The following is a 25,529-nucleotide window of genomic DNA, read 5'->3' as shown; positions in this document are numbered from 1 at the left end:
CAGTGTGTCATCCGCGCTGCGGAGAGGATGATCGGCTGCAATCTGCCATCTCTCGAGGACCTGCACACGTTTAGGTCCCTGAGGCGAGCAAGAAAGATTGTGGCCGACCCCTCCCATCCTGGACACACACACTGGTCCAGCCATTCCCCTCCAGCAGGAGGCTGCAGTCCAATAGGACCAAAGCCTCATGCCATGTGAACAGTTTCTTTTATGAAGTCCATCTGTCACTTTATTGCATGTTGCACAACATTTCCAGTCATCTTACTTTCTTTCTTATTTAATATCTTGTTTTATATTTTATATTTTACATTGTATAGGATTGTTATTACTTTAACTCTATACATTATTTAGACTGTTGTACATTTACAACTTTTTATATTTAAGATTCTTATGTTTATGCACCTTCCTGCCACAGTAAATTACTTGTTTGTGTAAATAAAGCAGATTCTAATCTGATTCTGATGAAATATCGGAGTTTAAAAAAAAATACTTGTGAAAGAGGGGAATATTTTTTTAGATGTAGGATTTAGATGCAAGCTAAAAAGCATCTCCATGAAAAAATAGACTCAATCTATTACTGTTTCACTTTCTTCTCAACTATACTTGCTCATTAACCTCCACCGCAAATGTGGAAAATTGTTATCAGAGATTTCACCTTTTCAACTGAGTAATGGCTACTGTAACCAAGAGAACATATAGTACTGTAAGATGCCATAAAGGCCCACCAGGGACCCATTCCAGAAGCCCGGCCAAGCACAGCAGGCCTCCACCCCTCTCTAATTACCATTAATTATTTTCTCCACCTAACTTTATACATTGCTGTAGGTACTTAAACGAGCATATCATGTATTTAATGGCATGAAAAGTTTGCAAGAGGGAATTAGAGAGTGACTTACAATAGCAGACAGCTGAAAGGGCCATTTGACACTTAATGAACCACAGGGCCTGTACTAAATGGTGAGATGATGTAATTTGGAGTCTGTGTGACACTTGGACTTTACATTAAATTTAACAATCTTTCATTTAACACATAATAAAGAACAAAAAGGCTTGCCACGCTAATTAAGCGTGGAATTTCTAGCATAACATCTGGAGATTCCTCCCCAGCTTATCAGTGACCTGGTGCATATTTGTTTCAATCACAGAACACTGTAAATATGCAGCTGATATGTTCTACATTACATTATTCGCCATAGGACGTAGTGGGTGAACACTGCTGAGTAAACAAAAAAGTCTGCATATTCAAGTGTGGGGCTTGCTTACAGGATTCAGTAATACCAGTCAATACTTGTAAAGGAGAGGGCAATAGGATGGAATGGTACCATTTCAGAGCCGTTTTGAAATTGTCTATATAAATCATGACGTAAGAGGAAGTCTGTCAGAGAATATACGTAAAATACTGCATCGTGGGACTATGCACTGTGCATTTAATAGTCCCAGAGGAAGTCCTTTTTGTTTTTCTCTATTTGAAGGTAATTATACCCCCTTGCCTGTTGAGCAAGCTGTTAAAACACATCAGATAAAATCCCCAAGTGGCAAATCAAACCGTTTGAGAAAAGAGTTATTTGTTCCAAACATTTCAAAAATAGACCCGCATCTATTCAAAATGGGTGTACATGTTTATCAGTTTACCACCTGAATAACACAAAATAGCAAGTACTGAGCAATGCTTTGTTCACTTAGCAAACATTGAATGAGGTATTTACCGACAGCTGTTTCTTGATAGAACAGTGCTCAGAGATGCAAAATAAATTCTTTGCATAATGTTGTCACCATCTAATAATGCTAGTATGTGTGTGTGTGTGTGTGTGTGTGTGTGTGTGTCTGTCTGTATGTATGTGTATGTATGTATCTGGCTGTGAAGCTGTGTGAATGGGATTTTAGGGCAGCGAGTTTCCAACGGTTAACTCAAGAACCGGACACTGTACTGAGATCATTTCAATTGTGATCTGAGAAATATAGGTACTAAAGCCACTGAGGAGAACTGTTCTCACCAGCTGCATCTTGCCACTGCACTATCAATCTAAAATTCCAAAATTCTCTGTGTCAACGATATCATCACGGGCATTGTGCCATATCTAAAATGTCAGGAATATGTGTGTGTACGTGTATGTGCCACCAATTTTATCACGGGCACTGTGCATCTATAGTTCAAGTAATCTGTATTTGTGTGTTTCACTGTACTTAATCACCGACTGCATCATTGGCACTATGCACTAGTTTGTTTAAATGCAGCATTCTGGTCAAAACCGCTCGTGAAGACTGCAGAAAAGACAAAAGTGCAATAAGAGTGGTATAAAAGAAAAGAAACGCGTCACGTTCCAACTGTAATCAAACCATTCGGGACTGAGAACCAATTTAATGGCTGGATGATTCTCAACTCAATACTGTGTGTGTGCACGTGTGTGTGTACGTATTTGTACATCTGGGCATGTGAATGTGTGTGAATGAGTAGGCTAGACAATGAAAATGTATCTTCCAAAGGGATTTAAGGATGTGAAGGGTCTTCATGGTTTTTGAGCCTGTAGGTGAGTGGGGTTCTGTGAATCTTGTCTATTTGTGCCACTTTGTTGTTTGTGTTACATTTCTGGGAGCTAAGTTTTAATGGAATCGGCCAAGCATAAGGTTACGCCACTTCACAGTTTGCACACGTTTTCTATTCCTTGCAGCAGCACCAGTTGCTGGGTTTTGACCACAGGGAAAGATCCTCAAGGAAGACTGACAATTAACCAGAATTATTTTGGATTATTTTCAAGACTGCTTACATGAAAATGTAGTCATATGAGTCACAAATATGTAAAAGTCCAAATTAGCTTCTCATAGATGTGGTTGAAAATTACTAGATTAGCAAAAATGTTGTTGGCAAACTGACAGGTTGCAATGGAACTGTAGAAACTACTGTACGTGTAATGTAGAACATTGTCATCTACAAAATCCCAATTATTTTCTAATAATATTTTTAAATTGAATAATATAAAAACGGAAGGAAGTATTAAATGTGTTTGCCATGCAGTTATGTAGTTGTATCCACTACACCAGCATCCATTCTTGCTACCTGTCAGGACAAATTATACTATACGTGTTATTTAGCTTTCTGCCTTCAGCTGGTTGTTGCTCAGCAAATTACATGCAGACCAGGGTTGTTTTTTGGCAAATTTGAAACTGAAAAAGAATGAAGGCAACATGGAATTTCATACATCTAATATTAAACCAAGACTAGAATCTGATTGACTGAAATACCTTTGAATAAAGGCAAGCTTTCAAGTGAGACATGTAACAGTTTAAAATATTGTCTTTTTATTTGCTTCACGTGTATCTTTTACCTATTATACATATTGTACCTTATACTATTACCTTCTAAAATACTCTCCATCAAAATAAAAAGTATAATCTTGATGTAATGGTTTGTTATATTACTTACAATGATAAACAACTATATTCAATAAACTGTTATTTAAGTATGATACATTTAGACTTTAATACATTTCTTCATTAGAACATAATGCAACCAAAAGACACATTGTGACTGTGAAGGCTTTTTGGTGGACAGTTTTTTCACTATGAACCTTGTAGCATCACTGGTAGCATTTTATTATGTCAAAAAGGGATTGCTAACTGTTTGTTTGTTTGTTTGTTAATAGTTTGTTTAAATCATCCACAATTCTCCTGGCTCTGACAAGACATTTCTAACTATCAACCATGATAGCTGGTATTTAACTCTAGAGCTAATCAGTCCACAACTCTGCTAACTCTCTCTTTCTCTGGCAATTTCACGCTATTAATTGTGTCTTGGCTATTTATTCGTTGTCCTTTATTGACATTTACAATAATCTAAATAACAATCAACTATATTTTTTGTTTAGTCCATGGCCCCACTTAGAAGACACATTTTCTCCGCCTTCATTCTGTCTCATTCACACACTATGCCCCTGCATGAGATTATCTTCACTCCTTGCACTCATTGTAATCTCTACTCCAATCTCAGATGCTGTATCAGCCGAGTCCCACCATCTGTAATCAAACTTTAATCTCGGGTAATTAAGAAACCATCGCTATCCTTCCCTTTGTACATTATTTTAGCTGCAGCTCATCTATCTTCCTTCCATTATTATTGTTTTTCCCGCCATGTGGAACACATTCTTATCATGAGTGCTCTCTCTGTAAATAAACTCAACAGGTTAGCACCTTCAAACACTTTACATTCTCTTCCCTTGTTCCTAATAAGAAGAGAACACATGAACCATGTGCCTTTTTACACCCTAAACACACAAAAGGAGGAAAGAAGGAAGGAAAGAAAATAGATAATTTGGTTGGAATGTTATTTATCTTCAAACCACACATCTTTATATTTTCTGTGTTCACGCAGACAAAGATAGTACTGGTGTCCTTGGGAAAACAGCAGTTTCTTCGATTGTATGTATTCCACAATAGGAAGCTAAAAATAGACGGAAAACCCTTATTTCTCTGATGAATAACCACATGTTACACAGCAACAGTGTCAGTTTGTCACCTGTCTGTCAATGGGATTAAAGATACCAAGCCCTCAAGTTATCCATGTCTGAGGTTGGTATGTTTTTTTAAGAGACGGAAAATCAGGCTGTGTTGTTATCTCAGTTGTAAATGCTTCTCTGTGGATCTTTTATCAACATGGTTTCCTTTTAAAATGCGGTTTGGTCTCCTGGGGAAAGACAAAAGCAAGGAGCAACTGATGTCATAAAAAGAGGCAAATGTACTCTGCAGGTGAGACTGAACGGTAACACCAGACAGTTGTCTCTTGCTCTATCATGTTTATACTTCATTGAAGACTAACTTTTGGACCTCAATCCGATTGCTCCTATTTTTTACTTATTTTTATCTTTTCACTCACACAACAAACAAGAGAGGCTTCAGATGTATTTTCACCATGGCTCTTTAACTCACCTTAAAGGTTAGAAGTGGCAGTACTACAGATACTTCCCCATTATGTCTATTCCTATAATTACGTCTCGTAATTGAGTGCGCCTCAATCACAGCAGAGTGCCAAATGTTGACCTTTTCAAACAGTCCCCTGTTAACCTGCTGTAAATTATTTCCAAAATTCCATTATTAGAAGACAAATATATACAGTAAGGCCATAAGTGTTGATTTTTTCATGTAGCATATACCAAGTATCTTATTTAATACTTACATCCAGCCTCAATAAAATATGTTTCCTATGTACAGTATGAAACTGTATGAGAACTGCAAGATTTGAAGGATCTAAACTAGTAAGTGTTCTAAATAACGGTCCTTTCAGCAGGTGTACATCACTTCAATGAAATCAAGGTATGACCTGTAACAATTACCATGTTGTAAACCTTGACCTTTGATGACTTAAATTATACTCTACCGAGTGCTCTCTACAAAATAAAAACTTTTCATGTCACAGGAGCATACGACACCATCATTCTCCCTACTAGAGCACGTAGGCCTAAATAACCACTGATGACACAAGACCCCGGCAGTTTTCAGTCTTGAGAGTTCATGGAGACTCTGCTAATCTCTTTAGCCTTACTTTGGGATCTACACCAAAAGGCGTTATTCTGTGTCTTTTATCTTACAAGCAATTGAGCTTGTAAGATATATTGAACTAATTGAGAAAATGTCAGTGGTGTCACTGGTTGCATACTTATCTTACCAGTTAGTCTATTCAACATGGAATCTTGACTTGGGTGTACGTAGAGTTGAAAGCATATAGATAACATTTTAAGTAAGAGAAAGAAGAAAAAACAGGAATAATCCAAAATCCCTCACCAAACGACTCATCTTCCTTAAGGCTGGAAACACGAGTGGGGAAGTCTGGGGTTGGCTTAGAGTTGTGGAGCTTTCAGAGAGGACCAAAACTGTAGGCCTTCTCGTGTGAAACATGCATTTTCTTTTGTCTTTTATCAAAGTTATTTTACTCACACTCCTTTATCATTAATTGAATTAAAAGATCTCTCCTGCCACATCATTATGTATAAAAAGCAAAAACAAGACGTTCTTACATATGCCACAATAAAATGACTGATTGTGAAATGTGATTTTGGAGTCTATCTGATTACAGTAAGCAATCCCCAACAGACAGTTAATGATGGAGTTGTGCAAGATTATACACAGTCCATCCATAATAGAATTGCTCAATGGCTCCAACCTAGAATTCAGTCCATTCTAACAAGTCAAAATAAGCCTGTCACTATTTCTAAGTCATGTACACATCTATTACATTATCCACAGTGCATCCTTTGTATTAGCTGGAACTTTGGGTTGGTGACCATCCTTGAATTACTCAACGAGGGTAAAACTCAGGAGGGATGGGACTACAGGATGGCTTAATTAGAAATCAAATAACCTAAACAGACAAAGTGAAACAGAGAGCAGACATTCATTGTGAGTTGCTGTGGGGACACGGCTCACAAAAAGGCTGGGAAAAACAGTTAACTTTCAAGGCCAATGTCAATTGATGTTGGAAAATGCTACAGGGAGTGAGATGAATAGAAGCAGAGCATACTAAATACTAAGGCAGAGCATAGATTAAATGCCCAGCGGGCATTAAGTGGACTGAAATCAATGAAAATAATAATGTTACACTGCCCATTTTCATCACTGACGAGAAGAGAAAAAACCAACAGGCTCATTTTCCATAGATTTTGTCAAAGCAAACCACATGCATGTCCTTCAAACATTTTTTTGTTTCGTGCTGGATTGATACAATGCCTAAATGACAGTTCCAACACATTTTATTTTGATGTAGTAAATAGAAAATTCTTGAATACAGTAATAATGCATCTGTTAAGAACATGTGTCTTTGTGTACCTATTGTCTGCATACATAACTGTAGTAGAACTAGTAAAGGTGCTGGATCTAAACACAATACATTTAAAACATGTCATCATGGTTAATGAACCCATATGATTCAGTATCTTTTCTCTTTGTCTGTGTGTTATTTTTTGTTTCTGGAAGCCTTTGCAATACATGAGTTCGGCTGCAGTATTATTAGCCCCTCGTGAGTCAGATTTCAGTGTAATTTACTTTGTTCTTAATTGTGGCCCAGTGACCATAGAATGCTGAGTCATTTAATTAGTTCCTCCTTGCACTGTCCTTCGGGACCTGTGCCTGCTATCCCGTAATTGCGTTTGGTAGAGCGCTTGGATGTTTTTCACCACATCCAAATGTGAAATTATCAAATGAAACGCAAGATTTCAAGGAGGGTTGCATGTTGTCTTTGACTAAGACAGATTTGTATGCAACAGTCTCATTACTTTAATGTACTGGTAACCACATTAGACCTTTCTACATTTATTTGAAATCCTGGATGTTTGTGTATTCTGCTGTCCGTCCCACAGGACCATGTGCAAATTAAAGAAAAAAACTGTGTGTTGAGGTGTCCTTAATTGCAATTCGGAGCAAAGCCTAGTGATATGTTAATTTGATTTTGAAGTTATCCTCAACACAAGCCCTGTATTTAATTCACGGGAACATTTGTGAAATGCAAATCAACAGGGAGGGTTGTTTCTTCAGGCCATGGTTCTCTTGGGCCCTGTGCACCAGCGACTGAAACACATTTACACTGCATGACCAGAATTTAACTTGCATACGATTGACAGATGTTTTTATGGCATGTGGCATGTCACATTCTCATCCATACATAAGACAATTAATATTTTAAGTATGACTAAGGGGTTTGCTAATAAACAGAATGACCAACAAGATCCTGTGGTACTCTGGTTGGAAACAACTGCCTCTAACTTCCATCCCCCTTGACCTGCAAGTCTCTGTCTCTGCCAATTGTCCACACATCAAAGTCATGGTTTTCTGTTCTCCTTGGTGGGCTGTGTTCTCCATCTTACCTTAAGCCAGCTAAAATGTATAACCGTTTGACTGAACAAGGCATTTTCTCCCTGATGGCTGGCATTACATTTCTTTAGCAGTTGGGAGTCGCAGTAAGGGGGCTTGGGTCCCACTGTCTCAAACAGCACTGACACTGCAGTTAAAACAAATCCCCTGGGGCCTCATGTATAAACGTTGCGTACGCACAAAAAGCTGGCGTATAAAGATGTGGGCCTTCTTGACGTGAGAATGTGCGGGGCGTCACGGAAAGTTTTGAGCAGACGTGAGAATGTGCGGACCGTCCGCAAAGTCTTGTCTGGCTGTTTAACATGGCGAATTCTAACTGAAAAGTGCCAAAACTCACAACATAACATACAAAATAAAGTTTCCGCTACTACGTTTATGACGTAGTAGCTTTATTTAAGCAATAAGCCCCAAGAGGCCGTGGTTTACGCTGATTTTAGAACAGGTAAGGGGAGTTGTTAGGCACGACTTGCTTTTCTAAAACTGTTAGTACAAATATTTGATATGGTTTCATCAATAAAAACAATTAGAAACAAAATAATTTTATAATAAACCGTAATTCTTCCGCTACTACAAAGTATAGTTCCTACATAAATCGTTGCCACGCAACAGCCAGATGGACACCTTTGCCGTCTTTTTCAATTTGAAATATTCGATGCGCTGTGATATTGAATGTTTAAGAATGTTATGAGGACATCCTGTGAGGTTATGCTGGATTTTACAACGGCATGGAACGCGATATAGCCAATCACAATCAAGGATGGGAACAACCAGTTTTAGAATATATATTTAAGCAATAAGCCCCAAGAGGCCGTGGTTTACGCTGATTTTAGAACAGGTAAAACTGTTACTACAAATATTTTACATGGTTTTATCAATAAAAACTATTAGAAACAAAATAGTTTAATAATAAACCGTCATTCTTCCGCTGCTACAAAGTATAGTTCCTACATAAATCGTTGCCACGCAACAGCCAGATGGATATCTTTGCCGTCTTTTTCAATTTGAAATATTCGATGCGCAGTAATATGGAATGTTAAAGAATGTTATGAGGACAACGTGTGAGGTTATGCTGGATTTTACAACGGCATGGAATGCGATATAGCCAATCATAATCAAGGATGGGAACAACCAGTTTTAGAACGCTTAATAATGCACACCCCAGAACTCCCTCTCAACCAATCAGAATACTTGATTTCATCCACCCGTATTATAATTGAAGAAAGACGGTAATCCAGACAAAGAAATGACCACAGGAGCTCTGCATATTCATTTATGGGAGGAGGCAAGGCGGGGTCAGTGGCTCGTTCAATCTCACTTTGATTGTGATTTATAAAGGAAAGGTGCGCAGGACCTGGCGTACGACCGGTTTTATACATGTGAATATTTCTGTGCGTAGGTACTTTTCGAGTTTTGGCCGTACGCCATCTTCTGGTATGAGAGCTGCGCAATCCTTTATACATGAGGCCCCTGGTGTTTCATGTCAGATCGGTTTTTGTTCAAAGAAGGTGGTATTTATGTCATTGATACCATTTTAATGTTTGCAGAAGTATTTGTTTCTGAAATGAAGATGACTTTGAATTACACAACGGTGACATCACAGTGTCCTTCAGTGTCAGTGGATGTATTAACCTTGATAAGCATAAGGTTGTCAATCTATTTCTCTTATAATGATTGTTAATCATCAACGGTTATGCTTCTTAGATCAATGCACTACTTATGTATTGGTGATGCAATTTGTTTTTGGCTCTGGCAGCAAATCTTAATGGGACCAATTATGTTTGTGACATCTGTCAGCAGTGTGTGACTGGGGATCAGGGTATATTGCTTAGGGCAAGCTTTTCACCAGCTGCTTCAAGAACAAATGAGATGAATTGATCCTATGTCAAATGAGAGGTTCCATGCATATGGCTTGTGTCAATAAGATCATAAATTAGTGAATTATGTGAGCAAAATTAATATTACTCTTATCAGAAGAATGGTGGAATAGCTGGCTAAAGGTGGACATTGTAAAGGTTCTTCAGCGATATACTCTTTAATGTCTCACTGGCTGCCTCTTGAAGCAATTTGATCCAAGCTATATAAAGAGGATTTGATGTAGGAGTGGTAACACTTGTCCCACAGTCAGTGCCCACAGCATCTGAGAAGTATTGGTTGTCTTGCTTTTAATCATGTTCCCTTGGGCAAGCAAAACCATTCAGCAAAGTTTATGCGGAAGACATATTTGTGGAAGGAATAGGTTTCCCTCTTTACCGCTCACAAATTCTCTATCTCTCAGAATGAAATATCTGTGTCCGTAATCAAGGCCATGCATGAGATGAAAGAATATGAATGTTGGAACCATGGTTTCATAGCGCAATTACTTTATTTAATGGCATTACTGCCACCCCTTGTGCATGGATGGAAATGCAAGCTAAGTTTAAATGACACCATAACATTTAGGATGCTATGTGTATTATTATTCCATTGTTTACACTATCCCAGGCCTATTTAATGTGTTTACCACACATGATTGAGACATATAAGAAATCCAATGGCTAGCCTAAATCAGGGTTCCCCAAACCTTTTTCTGCGAGGGCCAGATAATCTTGCCTTTCTTTAATGTGGGGCCGGGTCGGTCTGTAACAGAAAATTACATTGGCCGGAGTGTCTACCATTATTATTGTGGAGATTTATCATGATTTTAAATGTATTTATTATGCTAGATTCATTTATTATTTGGTTATGCACCATACATACAACCGTACATACGAAAGAGATATATAGCCTATTGAAAGAGCATTATTACTACCGTAATTACCTTTTTTCATATGAATTGCTATTAAAATCAAAACAGTTACGTATGCATATTAATCAGTGTGAACTGATTTATTTATATTTTTTTATAAATCTTGAAAAAAAATGTCTCTGGCATAGTTCAGAGGGCCGGTCCAAATGCATGGGTGGGCCGTATTCGGCCCGTGGGCCCCAGTTTGGGGACCCATGGCCTAAATCCTCAAAGTTCCATCCATTCTGCTCATTCAAAATTATTTTTTGAAAATGCTGTTTTATATAGCCTACACAGTACAGGTGTGCTCCAATGTGTGATAAGTAAGCATTTTGAATTCGTAAATCTAATATTATAATTTCAGACACCTCAGCCTAAAGAGACATAGAAGAAAATGTCTTTGATTTAACACAAAACATTTTTTTTGTATAATTGCAGAAGACAGATCAACGTTAACGTGAACAGATTTTCTGTCGGCATAATTATAATGTATGGCAAAAAAGGACATGCGCAGAATACAGGAAATACAAGCAAACAAAGAGGAAGCATGGTAGCATTTAAAGGAATGTGTTTAAAGCGACAATGGACTAACGCTTGTCCATTAACTGAAAACTGAATCTTTTTGTCATTTTTTTAGCAAATACGCTTATTTACAGGTGATTTTTTCCAAAGCAGATAATTAACTTTATTAGTTTTGTTACGGTAAAGAAAATATTACCTGAAAATACATATCACACTGACCAGTATTGTTTAGTTTGCTGGTGGTAGCTAGTGTGTGCCAGAGCCATGGCTCTGGTGTGTGTGCTAGCTAATATAGCCAGTCTAGTTTATGTTCCAAAATATTATACGTAGCGTTAGCTCACTAGCTAATTAGACTGACATGTTGGCAGCTTTCAAGACTTGTCAACACACGTATTTGTATCGTATTTTCTGATACGTAATATTTAATGTAAGCCTCTAGCTTCTTGTGATGTTACGAGTGATTTATCTAACGCTGGCTGATACTGAACATTGTTAGATTGAATGGATGCATAAGTGACAATGCTGTTTGTGTTAGCTAATTTAACTGTAGCTGTCTTGCACTGGCTATCAGTCCTATAAGGAAGCGCTTAGGTTAGCTTAGCTAGTAGTAGCATGCTAACATTTAGACTTTCTAGAATTTGCAGTTCAGAATAAATATGTACCTAGCTAGCTAGCTTCCGTGAAGTTTGGCTCGTTAGTTAAGCAAACGGTTAGATACTTTCCAAGTTACCTTTAAGTTTACCATGGAAATCAAACGATCTAATTCAACGTATTGTTTTCTAGGCATCACACAAACCATCAGATCAGACTGGATGCAGAGACTATGCATTTCATGGACACTTGAGTCTCTCTGCAGAACACATCTAGGACAAGTCTGCAGTCTTCATCCTCACAAGAGATTATCGTTTTGGAAATATCCCTTCCAGAATTTAAAACTCTTGTTCCGGTCCAAGGACTCATTCCCTTGGAACAGCCAACATTGCAGCCAAGCACCCCCAAAACACAAACTCTCCTTAGACTTTCATTTAAAGGTTTTGTGGCATCAATATTTCACTGACCAGCCAAATATGGCAGAACAGAGATTCTGTGTGGAGTATGCCAAACGTGGCACAGCTGGATGTAAGAAATGTAAGGATAAAATTGCAAAGGGCTTTGTCCGCATCGGAAAGATTGTGCCAAACCCGTTCAGCGAGTCTGCTGGGGAGATGAAGGAGTGGTACCACATGAAATGTATCTTTGAGAAGCTAGAGAGGGCGCGGGCCACCACAAAGAAGATTGAGGACATCACAGACTTGGAGGGCTGGGAGGAGCTGCAGGATGAGGACAAGGAGCTGATCAACAAGCAAGTCTCAGGTAGGATACAACCCCACCTCACTTATTCATCTACAGTAACTTAAGAACACAGAAGTCAGTCAATAGGCTCTGACAGAAATGGAATGTGTGGGTTGATCTGTAACTTCCAGATCTCGAAAATGTATTTACTGAGACAGTGTCAAAGCACACAGTGTTTTACTACTGTGTGTTTACTCTTATGCTATCCAGAGTTAATGGCCAAGGCTAACACCAGCCCAAAGAAGAAGGTGCAAACCAAACTGAACACCAGTGGTCAGTTATCATCTCCACCAGCAGACCCTTCCATTAATGCCCCACGGAAATTCTCAGGCTTTACAGGTGAGAAATGATTCCGGTAGTTCAGAATCAGAAAGGGATTTATTCGCCATGAATAAATATGCTTTTTTTTAAAATATGTTTTGAGCACAGTCCTTTTGGCACAGTCTATTTTATGAAACTGAGTTAAGTATATATTTTGTAATCACTGAATTATCATGGATGGAGTCAATATTCTGTATTTACACACTAAGCCTTCTATAACATATATCTGGTGTTGTCAATTCTATCATCGTTTTTATTAATCAGCTACAAAGGCTGGGAGTTCAAGCAGTCCGGGACCCTCTTCAGCCCAACCCAGCCAGGGCAGTGCCTTGTCCGCCCAGTTGTGTGACCTCACGCACAAAGACTGCCTGCTCAGAGAGTTCCGGAAGCTCTGTGCCATGGTGGCAGACAAGAACAGCTACAATGTCAAGACTTCAATCATCCAGGATTTCCTGAGGAAAGGCTCTGGGGGAGGTGGGTCTGGCAGCATCTCAGTGGACTGCAGGGAATGTGTGGTCCCCAAACTAATGCTTTGCCTCTTTGCTGAAAACTGACCAAAGATGGCCTATTATGGTTGAATCTTCTTGATTGCAGATCATGTCTTACAAATCCCCTTTCAGAAAGAATTATTTAACTAAGATGGATGACACTCACACTGACTTCATGCCCCTCCAGATAAGTTTAGGGGGGACCTGTACTTGACGGTGAAGCTCCTTCTCCCAGGGGTGGTGAAGAGTGTGTACAACCTCAACGACAAACAGATTGTAAAGCTCTTCAGCCGTATCTTCAACTGCAACCATGATGACATGGTGCGAGATCTGGAACAGGTCAGTATTCATAATATTCCATCCTGTTATGGACAAGCCTAATATGACATGGCTCCTTGTTGTTTTAGGCATACACAAACATACGTGTTAGCTGTTGTCTGCCTTCCTTATGATCAATATGCTGTTGAGCCTTATCTATCTTTACATCAGGTTCCGTTTTGATGCTAGGCAAAATTTAGCCAATTGGAAGAAGAAAAACCTGAATTAATCTAGTGAACCTTTTTTTTTAAGAAGAAAAAGACTTGACTTGTGTGTTTTTGTTTTTGATGCTGTAGGGGGATGTGTCTGAGACGGTGAGGATGTTTTTTGAGGAGAGCAAGTCTTTCCCACCGGCTGCCAAGAGTCTTTTGACCATCCAGCAGGTAGACTCCTCATTGACCCGCCTGGCTGAGTTAACGAAAGAGGATGAGCAGCAGAAAGAATTGGAAGACATCTCTAGAAAGTGAGACTTTGTGTTGTTGTTGTGTAAAGTATCTTGGTATACAGAGTGAGCTAACTTTGGAGTGAAATGTTTATATATTTTTTTCTTCTTCATAATTTACATTTCAGTACTGAACCGCCCTTCCTTCTTTTCTCCCCCCAGGTGTACAAGCAACGACTTAAAATGTATCATACGCCTCATAAAGCATGATTTGAAGATGAACTCTGGAGCAAAGCATGTGTAAGTCGCCTCATAATGGGACATAACCGTTTAACAGACTTTTAAACTGAATATTGGGGGTGCCCTGTTGGCTCACTCGGTAGAGCAGTAGGCAAAGGCCTCACTGCAGGTCCCCTGTATGGTTCCTGTATGTTCTCTCTACATTTCCTGTTCCTCCACACTGTTGATACTGCAGTAAAACTGAAATGCCAAAAATATATATTTTCCGGTTCACAGCTTGGATGCAGTGGACCCTAATGCCTACGATGCTTTCAAGGCCTCCCGTAACCTGGGAGACGTGGTGGAGCGCGTGTTAAGGAACCAGCAGGAGGCTTCCAACGGCTCGGGCCCCAAGAAGCTCCTGACTGTGGAGGCTTCACTGATGACCCCAGTGCAGCCCATGCTGGTGAGGGTCTCACACACACACATCTGTACACACCTATGCTCTGATGCACAACATAACCTCATTTGGCTAAGCTGGTGGAAAATCAAACCTCTCAGTCCATTTACACAATAAATGCCGGTTATTGGCGTTTATACATTTTTATCTACAGGTTTTTCTAATCTTGGCACCATGCTAGACATGCCTTCTGTTGACATCAATTGCATTAGTATGTGCCACCATTTCCCTTCTCCAGGCAGAGGCATGCAAGTCCATAGAGCAAGCCATGAAAAAGTGTCCAAATGGCATGTTCTCGGAAATTAAGTATGACGGTGAGCGTGTGCAGGTCCACAAAAACGGAGACCACTTCAGCTACTTCAGTCGCAGTCTCAAGCCAGTCCTTCCACACAAGGTCAGTCCACTCACACACAAATACACTCACAGACACACTAAACGATATGCAAAACAAAACTTCATGTATTCACTGAAGCATTGGAAGTCAATGTGTAAATGCTCTTGTTTATTCTCTTCATGACTGGGCGACAAAGGTGATTTGTTTTTCCAAGGCTGCTGCTTTGGTTATTACCTTAGGAAGGGTTGAGTCGTATCTTTTGTAAAAGTGTTAAACGGGCTACAGTTACTGTAGATTCTTTTTTTTTGGGGGGGGGGGGGGGGGGGTCTTAGCGGTTCCTTTTTTAAGGATTTGTTTGCATACCCAACGTGTGTGTGTGTTGCAGGTGGCCCATTTTAAAGAGTTCATCCCCCAAGCGTTTGTAGGTGGCCACAGTATGATCCTGGATGCCGAGGTCCTCCTCATTGACACAAACACGAGCAAACCACTGCCTTTTGGGACTCTGGGAGTACACAAGGTAAGGAAGAGTCAAGCAATTGGTCCTCCTCCGTAAACTGTTTGCCGTGTGTTTGCGTGTATCATGGAAAATCAATGTCTCTCTCTATCAACCCTCTCATTTTAGAAAGCAGCCTTCCAAGATGCCAAAGTGTGCTTGTTTGTGTTTGACTGCATCTATTTCAACGGTGTGAGCCTGATGGAGAGGTAAGTTGTTTTTGTCAAGGGTTATAGGCCTGTGGCCATTTTATTTTTCTCATCCTGAAGATTTCATTGGATTCATATTGATTAACCTGTGACAACAGCAAACATGATTGGTCGCCTTAATAACTGATCTCTTGACCAGCTTTCTTTATCGAATGTACTGTTTTGTGCTTCAATGGTTCCTGGAAAGAAACCTCAGTGTATTTGTAGCGTTGACTAAGACGGATAACATCCTATTATCTCTGTTCCAGGCCATTGAACGAACGAAGGAAATTCCTAAATGACAACATGGTGGAAGTCCCTAACAGAATTCTGTTCTCTGAAATGAAACACGTCACCGTAGGTCTACCAATCACTGATTGTTACTTATCCACTCATCCTTCTCAGAAAACAGGGTGGTCGGCATACTAAGGAGTTTTTATATTACACTTCTGTCAATTTTTGCTGCACTGTACAATGCACTTTTACTGAGACATTATTGTAGGTGAGGAATTGCGATCTTATTATTGCACTATTATTTTTAATTCACCAGACAGTAATTAGTTAGTTACTGTAATTTAGATATTGTTGCCCCATATTTTAAATTTAAACTTTATTGTAGTTCTGTTATTATCTTTTTGTGTTAACCGTGCCTGGTATTGTGTTTTGACCATGTAGCTGGTTGAAGCCAATGTGCAGGTTGTGTGTGATAGTTGTGTGCTTTGGCCACCAGAGGGCAGCGGATCTGGCAGAGATGATCACACGGGTCATCAGAGAGGGACTGGAGGGGCTTGTCCTCAAAGACATCAAGGTGAGATGCCAAGAAAACCATCAAACTACTCTGGCCTAACAGATTCCTGGTTTCAAATGATCTTTACTTGTTTGGGGAACTTGTTTGGTTTACTTGTTGTTTACTTCATGATTTTTACTATTACTACTTGATTTATCATACTATGGAGATGAAAAATGCTGTTCCTCATTCCTCTCTGAATGACCTTAAATGCTATTTAATTTTTTTAAATCCTGTTTATCTGCCAACATATCTGCCTAATGTGTGTTTGACTGGGTCCTGTCATGTGTGCCCTAAGGGAACCTATGAGCCAGGCAAGCGCCACTGGCTGAAGGTGAAGAAGGACTACCTGAACGAGGGGGCCATGGCTGACACCGCTGACCTGGTCGTTTTGGGTGCATTCTATGGGAAAGGTTCAAATGGTTAGTACACCAAAAGTGTCAGCACTACAACATAATAATGTTGGACTGGACTTCCTGTTTAAATATGAAAAAGTTGTATATATATTTTTTGCAACCAAGCTTCTTTTCAGTAAGCTGTATTGTGACATGTCCAGTCATTCCTTCAAGACCAGTTTGAATAAAGTTTAATTTGAAAGATTGTTCTTGGGTGAAATACCAGATGTCATTGTGTCCTATTGCCATCCACCAGGTGGGATTATGTCCAGTTTCCTAATGGGCTGCCATGACCCTGATTCCAAGAAATGGTGCACTGTCACTAAGTGCTCCGGAGGATACGATGATGCCACTCTGGCTAGGCTCCAGAAAGAGCTGGACGTGATCAAAATCAGTAAGGTGAGGGGATTGGATCTTCAACACGAGTGGAACTACATAGTTGTCTGGCTATAGAGAGGGTATATTATTGTGTGCGTACATATTGTTACAGCATGCGTGTCTCTCTATTGTCTCTTCAGGAGCCCAGCAAAATCCCTGGTTGGTTGAAAATCATCAAGAACTATTATCCCGATTTCATTATACGGGATCCTGAGGTAAGATTTAACTGTAAAAAATTCCCTTGTAGCTTTCTCAAGGACAAACTAGAGGAGTTCTTGAGGATTTTGAAGAAGTTCTAGCTTAACTGATATATTTACTTTGGTAAATATGTTTGAATCTTAAAACCAGCTGCGAGAGACCAATTGATCAAAAATATAAAATAACAATGTATGACAAATATAATATATTTATATCTCACTTATCAAACAAATAGATTGACACAATGTAAGTATATCTATATCCGTGTTCATTTGACCATAGGCTCTGTTTCTTGTAACTGTGTTCTGATTGATATGATTGATATTGATTATCAGACAGCACCAGTGTGGGAGATCACTGGGGCGGAATTCTCAAAGTCAGAGATGCACACCGCCGACGGCATCTCCATCCGTTTCCCTCGCTGTACCCGCATTCGAGATGACAAAGACTGGAAGACCGCCACCAACCTCCACCAGCTCAGAGTATGACATCTCTCCTGCCAACTGTGCTCTTATTTGTGACGTTCTAATCTGTTTATTAATTGGTTTGGGGATTTAATTCAATCAAATCAAATAATCGATATACATTCACGTAAAAGCCTTGGACAAGGAGGACATTACCAATAAGAGCACCATTTATTGCTGTGCCTTTACAACACAAATGTATAAAAGCACATTTTATTTCAGTGTTCCGTTTAGACGGCAGACCATTATACATGTATTTTTGATGTTCTGCGTCTTTCCAGGAGCTGTACCGTATCTCCAAGGAAAATTGTGACTTTGAGGTGACAGCTGGAACTTCCAAAGCCAACGATGATAAGAGTTCCTCTGGGGGCGACAGCAGGAGCGGTTCCCCGCCTTCCACTTCCCATAGACCTCCCAGCAAGCCCAGTGAGTCACTACCAGCTGCCTCCATGCTCACCCAGGATACAAGACCAACTCCCATTTAGCCGCTTACTCATTGTTGACCCAAGGGTCTACCACATTGTGGTCAAATAAGTTAAGTTCACTTTGACTTGAAATCAGTCAAATTCCACAATGACAATACAGCTGCTCCTGAGTTTGATCAAATAACAATCATTTGTTTTTTAAAATGTGCTTAATTGCGGCAGACATAGTCTTTATACGTCATTAGTATCTGCTTTTTTCTCAGTGACATATTGTACTCTTTCTCACAGGCAAGAACAGTGCTCCCAAAGCAAAGGCAGTGAAGAAAGAGCCTCCTTCTCCTGCTGCAAAGAGGAAAATGCCTGCCGAGGAGCCAAGTGCCAAGAAGGTAGACAGACATACCGCCAGGGACAGGTCTGACCTGCCAAGTCTTTAGTTGTTTTATGACCATTGTGGCCGGCCTACTATGTTGAAATGTACAGAGTACAAAGAGAACAATCATATTTATTTTTCGTTAACATTTTAACGACATTACAACTTGAATATACCTCAGGCCAAGAAAACAGAAACTCTGCATAGCAACGGACAAAGCAAGCCGAAGGTTGAATCTCAGTTAGTAGAACCTAGGAACGACAAGGTAGGTGTCTCAGTACGACTGGGATGGTGTCTGACTGCCAAAACTAGTCGGACCAAACAACTGATAATTAATCTGTATAGCATGGTTTTGTACACCTTCATAGGAGCATTTGACACTATGCCCCTCCCTCCCCCAGACTTTACTAGACATCTTCAGCGGGGTAAAACTCTTCCTGCCTGAATCGATTCCGGACTACGAGAAGCTGCGGCGCTACTTTGTAGCATACGACGGAGATCTGGTGGCGGAGTACGACGCCGCCTTGGCCACACACACCCTGGCAGATCCAGAGGCCGGCCAGGCCCAGAGGGTCACTTCTGACTGGATCTGGGAGTGTATCCGCAAGAGAAGAGTTGTCCCTCCCTGCTGATAAGACACACCAGCGTACCTCTCCTTCCCTTCAGCCCTGCTTTTTAACATGCTGCATTAGTGCTTTACTAAAAGCCAATGTATATCTCAGTGTTCAACTTCTGAACCACTGAGAATACACACAGTACAACGCTAAACCTTGTGACTTTGGTTGAATGATTGATTGTGATGGACACTGAATCATGTTTCTTCGTATTCTTTTTTTTTTTTGCAACCTGGGGAAAGGTTTGCGTCTCTGCAAGTTGTGTGTCCATGGTGGCACCAGTTTTTTTTTCTCTTTTATTCAAGCAATGGAATAATGTAGAAGTACTACTTTTTCCTATTAGGGTGAGTTTGTAAATTGTTTAGCGAGCTTTAGTAGTTTTTGTAACATCAATACACCATTTAAGCTTTGGTTTAACTCATGAATGACAAGGATATGAAACAATTTTATTTTACATGTGCAGAATATGTTGATGAATTTAACACATTGCCATTTTTATGGTTTGCAAAGCCAATGATTTTCCCAAGGGAAAAGCTAAATGGATTGGTTTGCAAAGTTAAGGAACAGCCTTGAATTGAAACAATGTTTTAAGGTGCTAATAAAAGGCTTGAATATTCTGTTAAATCATTTTTTTGTTCTTCATTATAATCCACGTGCATGGCCTGAAACTTGTTTTAAATCAATATATTTAAGTCACACTTTTGTAACAAAACACAATCATTTGTAGTATAAATAGTATTAGTCACTGGGGCCGCGGTTGATTTCCAAACAGACATGCGTTCCCTTCTTTCGAAGCTAGAATATATAGTCAACATACAGGCACCTCTGCAAACCTCTTCAGTTTGATATTCAGTATTATTAGTTCTCCAGCTTTCTCTTTCCAGACACAGCAGTCATATCATCTGGTCTGCCCCAGCACTTTAAGTCAAACTCTGTTTTGAGAAGACATGGCTAAGGAGGAAGAACAAGTTCATGAAACTTAACATGCATATTTAACAAATATTTCATTCAGGCCCATTTGTTTTTAGAATTATGTCTAGTACATTACACATAAAAGATTGAGGTAACTAGCATTTTAAACCTTAGTTTGTCATAGAATGAGGTCCCATGTCTAAGAATTGAATGCAGACGTGTTCATTGTGGGTCTCAATATTACATACCTGTCTAGAAGACTTAATTAAAGTTGCAGTGCGTAGGCTAGAACATAAGGAACCAGGTCTCTCCACCCGCTCCAGTAAAACTCTGGTTCTAGGCACATGACTCCAAGATAGACCCAATCCAGGTTTCGGCTGCCCGCTGCCATCTCTTGTTGTGTGGTTGGTCACCTAAAAACACGAGATTATTTGGTTTAAAGAAGATCTTAAATGGGGGGAAATGATCCATCTGCATATATTTAGCTCACCAAAGCTGCTACATTGAAGTCCTTGGCTATAGTTTTCAGAACTCCAGCAACTTGCATCATTAATGACATACCTGGAGAGATCTTCACTGTAAGTCAATATAGTGCTTGTGAGGCCCACACACACCATGTAATAAACTAGTAATGAACCAGTTGACAGATATAATCTATGAACATTATCAATGTCTTTAACTACCCCTGCCCTCAATAGGCTTATTTTATGAGATGCAACACCACTTGCCAGAGAATTGGGCCATATTGATTTATCATAGACATACTATACTTTCACCTGCACCCTCTCAGAGTTGAAAAGGTTATTGTATGTGATACTGTGCCAACTGATTGCCCTGTTACCTTCATTATGTTTGCCTCCCAGTAGGGGAGAGATTAAGGCTGACACTGAATCCACTATCACTGCTTTGACTGAGCCCCCACCAAGAGAAGCCTGGAAAGACAGACAAATAGCATATTCACAAATCCTACTTTGGAGTATTTAGTTACATTAAGTTGAGATAATGTACTGGATAGGTGAATCAATGTGCTTCCCTAAACAACGGTTGTTGATCCATGTCATAACATTGATTTCCCCAAGAAGGGAGGATGCATTTTACACAGTTGAACATGGGCCTTAGACATGCAAGTTAATAGTTTATCACAGGTAGAATGTTTACCAACAAAAACAAAACAAAAACGTGCATCTGTCATACCTGCTGTAGACCAACGCATCGCAGACTATGTAGACAGCCAAGTAAGGAAAATGCATCAAACAAGCGGAAAATCTGAATTCTCTGTAGAGCCTCCATCTGAAAAGGGCAATAACAACTGCCATGTAATATTATACCTGTCGGTAATTGCTTACAATTCTAATAACATAGAATGCCCTGTAGCTCATATGAGTCTCTCAGCTTACCTGTTCCTCCATATTACAGGATTTCGCTTGTAACATCTGAAGTAAGCGGCTAGCAGACATTCCTCCAGTGGAGTCAATATATACCACACTTTGCTTTAGTTGGTAAGATATACTCAATGTAACCCCAAAACACACCTGAAAGATACAAACATGGCTGTATGAAGCACAACACTGTGCATTAAACACAGTAAATGCAGATGGAAAATGAATGGCAGCACTGGAAACAGTGGGATTGGATTATTAGGCTATTTGTAGTCTGGAAAACCAGTCAGACAAATTTTGTCAATGATGTGTGTTATGGTAGGAAACGTTCACCTGGGTTTTACCACTTCCCGGGCCTCCTGCCAGCTCTGTTAATTCCCCAGTGTACAAACCTGAGTCTAGCATTTTATCAAGACTGGAATAAAACCAAAACACAAACCTTGATTAACCAAGCCAAGAACATTATAGTGCTAAAACTTGGTCAAATTGCTCTATTTCTCATTAGACAAGTCCCTATGTAAGTTATACATAGTGTAGAATACTAACATAGGATTGCCAGTGGACAGGATGGCAGTGGAACTCAGCAGTTCCTCATACAGATCAGCACCTGAGACAGGAAAGGCTGCGTGTTGGGCAAGTAGAACCCTGCGCACGGCCAATAAAGCCTGAAACGCAAACAATCAAACCATGACATTATTTGTCACCCATGATTTCACTTTTTTCCCCATTTCGGTTGTGTGTGTGTATCCTCCGAATGCCTGATGTAATTTGTATGGAGAGTACGAAATTGACATAACATTTTAGTGCTTGACACGAATGATGATCATCACTATTGAATCCTCTGTCAATAAAATCAGACGAATTAAACACAAATTGTGCATGCTTTACCTTATAAGACACGGAGCATTTTTGTGACAGATCTTCAGTGTCAGATGACACCAGATCTTCCACTGTAAAAATAATACATGTGAACACATAGTTTATGGTGTTTTAGGTCATTTTCCAGTAAAATTACTTATCGTGAGTTATACTGTACACTCGATCGTTTGAGAAGAAAAACGTGAGTAAAAAAACACACCGGTTTTGACATCTTCTGCTCGTAGTGCTTGTATCAATTCCTCATCCAATCCAGGACACATGCCATCTCTGAGGACAACCATGGCATCATAAATCGGACGAGGTAACAGCAAAATTGAAAATGTTACAAAAAAAGAAATGTAATAAAAGATCACTTAACTAACTAGCTATAACGACTGGCTGAGACGCCTCAAAAGGTTAAGGTTTAAAAAAGAAAAAAACATTTTCCCGCCACGGGTTTGACTGACGCTGCATTGTCTTCTTCTTCTACTGAGGTAAATAGCAGATTGACGATCCCACGTCTATGAGGTGCATCACCGCCATCTACTGTTCAGGAGTGTAATGCAGTCGCTTAAACCGTTTTTTTTTTTTTAGGCTTATAGACACCTGCAGCCAGGGGCGGTCCTAGCACATTTGGCGCTCTAGGCGAGCTTCACTCGTGGCGCCCCCCCCCCCCCCCCTAAAAAAAAAATCCCTGAGAAAATGTCAAGTCTATGCTGAACTACGCTCCGGCCACGCCCCCCTGTTCAACGGTGCACACACGGTGCACGGTCACATTCACTCCCTCATCGCCTGCAAATAATGTTTTTTTAGTCTTCTGTTCTGTTGATGCCTGGCAAACAACAATCTTAGAAGTGTACTCATATTAGGGGGTGTGATTTGCACTTCAGGGCCACCGTACATATTCACTCATTTTAAGCAATCAATCTCCCTGAACAAAATTAGACAAAACGGAATTCACCAAAATGTCATGACACATCGAAAATGATGCAAATTGCGGTAGGCCTACAGCTGAACTTGAACTGACGTTTCGACTGAATGACAATAACAAGGAACGTCAGAAGTCACTGGCTAGCTAGCGTTAGCTAACTATCTGGCAAGATTACATACAATCCATTCGCTAAAGTTGACAATACAACACTTGGATTTTTACCAGTACTCCTCACTTGTTGACAAATTGCCATGTTTGTCTTCCTCAATGCCTAATGCAACAACACTACAAATATCTTACTCGTTGCATAGCACACCCATTACAGTGCGTTCACTCTGCAGCGACGCGATGCGAGCGACAACATGTTTTCCATTCATTTTCTATGGAGCCAGGCGAATCGCTTGCGTGGTGCATTGTGGGTAGCGACGCGACGCGACAGAGTTGAGATTTTCTCAACTTTATGCAAATGAGGAGCGATTTTCGCTAGCGATGGCCAATTGGAGTGTTTTCTTGTTTCTCGTAACGTAGCAACCATGGCAAACATTTCTAGCTTTCTAGGTTTCAAGGTGGAGGAGAAACTAATCGTTTGTGTGGCTGCTTACCCAGTCCTGTAAGATACATAGCTGTATTTGTACAGAGATGTTAATTTAAAAAAAAACAATGCATGGCGCAAGGTTTGCCGAAGTTGTGGGTACTTGTACTTTCAAATTCAGTTTAGTCACATTACGTAACTTCGTTCTGTGGTAACTAGCTACAGTACAGTAGCTAGCCCGGCTGGAACTCCCTATCGTATCGACAGATTAGCAGAGATTGAGGAATATAGTAAAACGTTTTTTACACATGTCAACGTGTATGTCTATTAAACAGTTTTGTATGTTGTATACAAGTTGTATTTTGATAGATGTTGCAACTACGTGAACCCAAGTCTGCACACTTGGCCATGATAACTACAAAATTGACTTTAGAGAACTACATTCTACATATATCTGTTTGAAACGCCCCCGAGCGTGGTGAACTGTGGGAAGGCAAGCGATGGCAAGCGATTCGCGTCGCTGCAGTGTGAACGCACTGTTAGGCATTAAGGACATTAAGGAAGACAAAAACGGCAATTATTGGGTGTGCTATGCAACGAGTAATATTTGTAGTGTTGTTTCACTGGCTAATTGGCTATATATGTAACGTAGAATAAATGGACATATCATTTTTTATATAGGCTACTGTAAAATACTTAAAGAACTAGACTAGGTTATGTGACAGGGAGTAGAAAAACGTTCAATGATAGGGTACATCTTTTCTTCTTAACTCCACTAAAGTGCCCGGGGCAATTCACGCATTCATGAACCGTTTTCTTATCTCGAATTCATCATAGGCTAAGACTAGAATTTAAGGATTTACCTTTGCACATTTCTCTTATTCTTCCTTTCTTTTCTTAAATTTCGCCCTGGATGGCTTTTGCCTCTTCATTATTTCGTTCTCCAAAGTTCTTGAACACACACACTCTAACCAAACGCCTCACTGTGCTAGCATGTTCTGATAACACCAAGCTTCCTTTTTTAAGGGGACGTATACCTGGCTCATTTTACCCTAATGTTAGATTTATTTTTTGAATGTCAAAATATTGGTTGGAGCTAAAGAAGGGGGCGCAACAACAAAAAACTGCCCAGCAACAAAAAAATACAAATAAAAACGTTTTTTTTTTTTTTTTTTTGCTGGGCGCATTTTTTTGAGCCCCCCTCTGAGTGGCGCCCTAGGCGACGGCCTATACCGCCTGTAGGAAAGACCACCCCTGCCTGCAGCTGACCAGAGGTAGCATAACGTTGTCATACGTTGACAACGTTGATACGTTGACAAGAGTCTGAAAACTCTCCGTTGGAGATGGGTATGGCTGCAGTCTGCAGCCTCCCGTCTCATGCCCTCCCGTCTCATGCCCAAACTGTCCAACGGTAAATGCAGAGGGTCAAAAATACCAAATCGCGAATTATTGTAAGGATGGAGTTAAAGGTAAATTTGTGAGCACATTTGTTGCAATAAATAGAAAAACTTAAAATTTAACTTTTTTATCCATATAGTTTGCTGATTTCTGGATGTTTTCCCTGATGTTAACATATATTTAATGAAACCTGCGATAACTGCATCAGCGTTT

General features: G+C 39.9%; 2 protein-coding genes across 4 annotated transcripts; one reads left to right on the top strand and one right to left on the bottom strand.

The window, feature by feature from the left end:
* The first annotated feature begins 11,165 nt into the window (after positions 1-11,165).
* lig3 (ligase III, DNA, ATP-dependent) lies at positions 11,166-19,933 on the top strand. 2 transcript variants are annotated; one of them, XM_047018028.1, is made up of 21 exons: positions 11,166-11,274; positions 11,924-12,493; positions 12,683-12,811; positions 13,058-13,267; positions 13,469-13,620; positions 13,896-14,062; positions 14,204-14,281; positions 14,498-14,666; positions 14,899-15,054; positions 15,380-15,511; positions 15,617-15,696; positions 15,945-16,032; positions 16,406-16,483; positions 16,761-16,884; positions 17,114-17,256; positions 17,376-17,450; positions 17,769-17,915; positions 18,179-18,323; positions 18,611-18,708; positions 18,874-18,957; positions 19,094-19,933. In XM_047018028.1, exons 2-21 carry the CDS (start codon positions 11,953-11,955, stop codon positions 19,322-19,324), a joined length of 3,027 nt encoding a protein of 1,008 aa, XP_046873984.1. In that variant the 5' UTR covers positions 11,166-11,274; positions 11,924-11,952; the 3' UTR covers positions 19,325-19,933. The 2 variants fall into 2 exon arrangements, with proteins under 2 accessions (XP_046873984.1, XP_046873985.1); XM_047018029.1 differs by having other exon boundaries at positions 11,166-11,320.
* rad51d (RAD51 paralog D) lies at positions 19,601-22,944 on the bottom strand. Of its 2 annotated transcripts, none has more exons than XM_047018031.1 (10): positions 22,676-22,944; positions 22,486-22,547; positions 22,144-22,262; positions 21,931-22,012; positions 21,616-21,750; positions 21,413-21,508; positions 21,060-21,150; positions 20,709-20,794; positions 20,467-20,631; positions 19,601-20,257 (listed from the first exon to the last, which is right to left on the bottom strand). In XM_047018031.1, exons 1-10 carry the CDS (start codon positions 22,755-22,757, stop codon positions 20,165-20,167), a joined length of 1,011 nt encoding a protein of 336 aa, XP_046873987.1. In that variant the 5' UTR covers positions 22,758-22,944; the 3' UTR covers positions 19,601-20,164. The 2 variants fall into 2 exon arrangements, with proteins under 2 accessions (XP_046873987.1, XP_046873988.1); XM_047018032.1 differs by having other exon boundaries at positions 20,709-20,779.
* Between the last annotated feature and the right edge of the window lie 2,585 nt (positions 22,945-25,529).

Source organism: Hypomesus transpacificus, unplaced genomic scaffold, assembly GCF_021917145.1.
Source record: "Hypomesus transpacificus isolate Combined female unplaced genomic scaffold, fHypTra1 scaffold_88, whole genome shotgun sequence".
In the NCBI taxonomy this organism is placed as follows: Eukaryota; Metazoa; Chordata; class Actinopteri; order Osmeriformes; family Osmeridae; genus Hypomesus; species Hypomesus transpacificus.
Note: the sequence above shows the minus strand (reverse complement) of the source record. Positions and strands in the feature narration are given on the sequence as shown.

What these genes read in the sequence shown, in the direction of transcription:
- lig3 (XM_047018028.1), top strand. Translation starts at nt 11,953, where the DNA reads ATGCAGAGACTATGCATTTCATGGACACTTGAGTCTCTCTGCAGAACA. An exon ending in CCCCAGTGCAGCCCATGCTG is followed by an intron (nt 14,667 to 14,898) that starts GTGAGGGTCTCA and finishes TCCCTTCTCCAG; the next exon opens with GCAGAGGCATGCAAGTCCAT. An exon ending in TAGAACCTAGGAACGACAAG is followed by an intron (nt 18,958 to 19,093) that starts GTAGGTGTCTCA and finishes TCCCTCCCCCAG; the next exon opens with ACTTTACTAGACATCTTCAG.
- rad51d (XM_047018031.1), bottom strand. Translation starts at nt 22,757, where the DNA reads ATGGTTGTCCTCAGAGATGGCATGTGTCCTGGATTGGATGAGGAATTG. An exon ending in CTGTCCACTGGCAATCCTAT is followed by an intron (nt 22,013 to 22,143) that starts GTTAGTATTCTA and finishes GTTTTATTCCAG; the next exon opens with TCTTGATAAAATGCTAGACT. An exon ending in GGGAGGCAAACATAATGAAG is followed by an intron (nt 20,795 to 21,059) that starts GTAACAGGGCAA and finishes ATTGACTTACAG; the next exon opens with TGAAGATCTCTCCAGGTATG.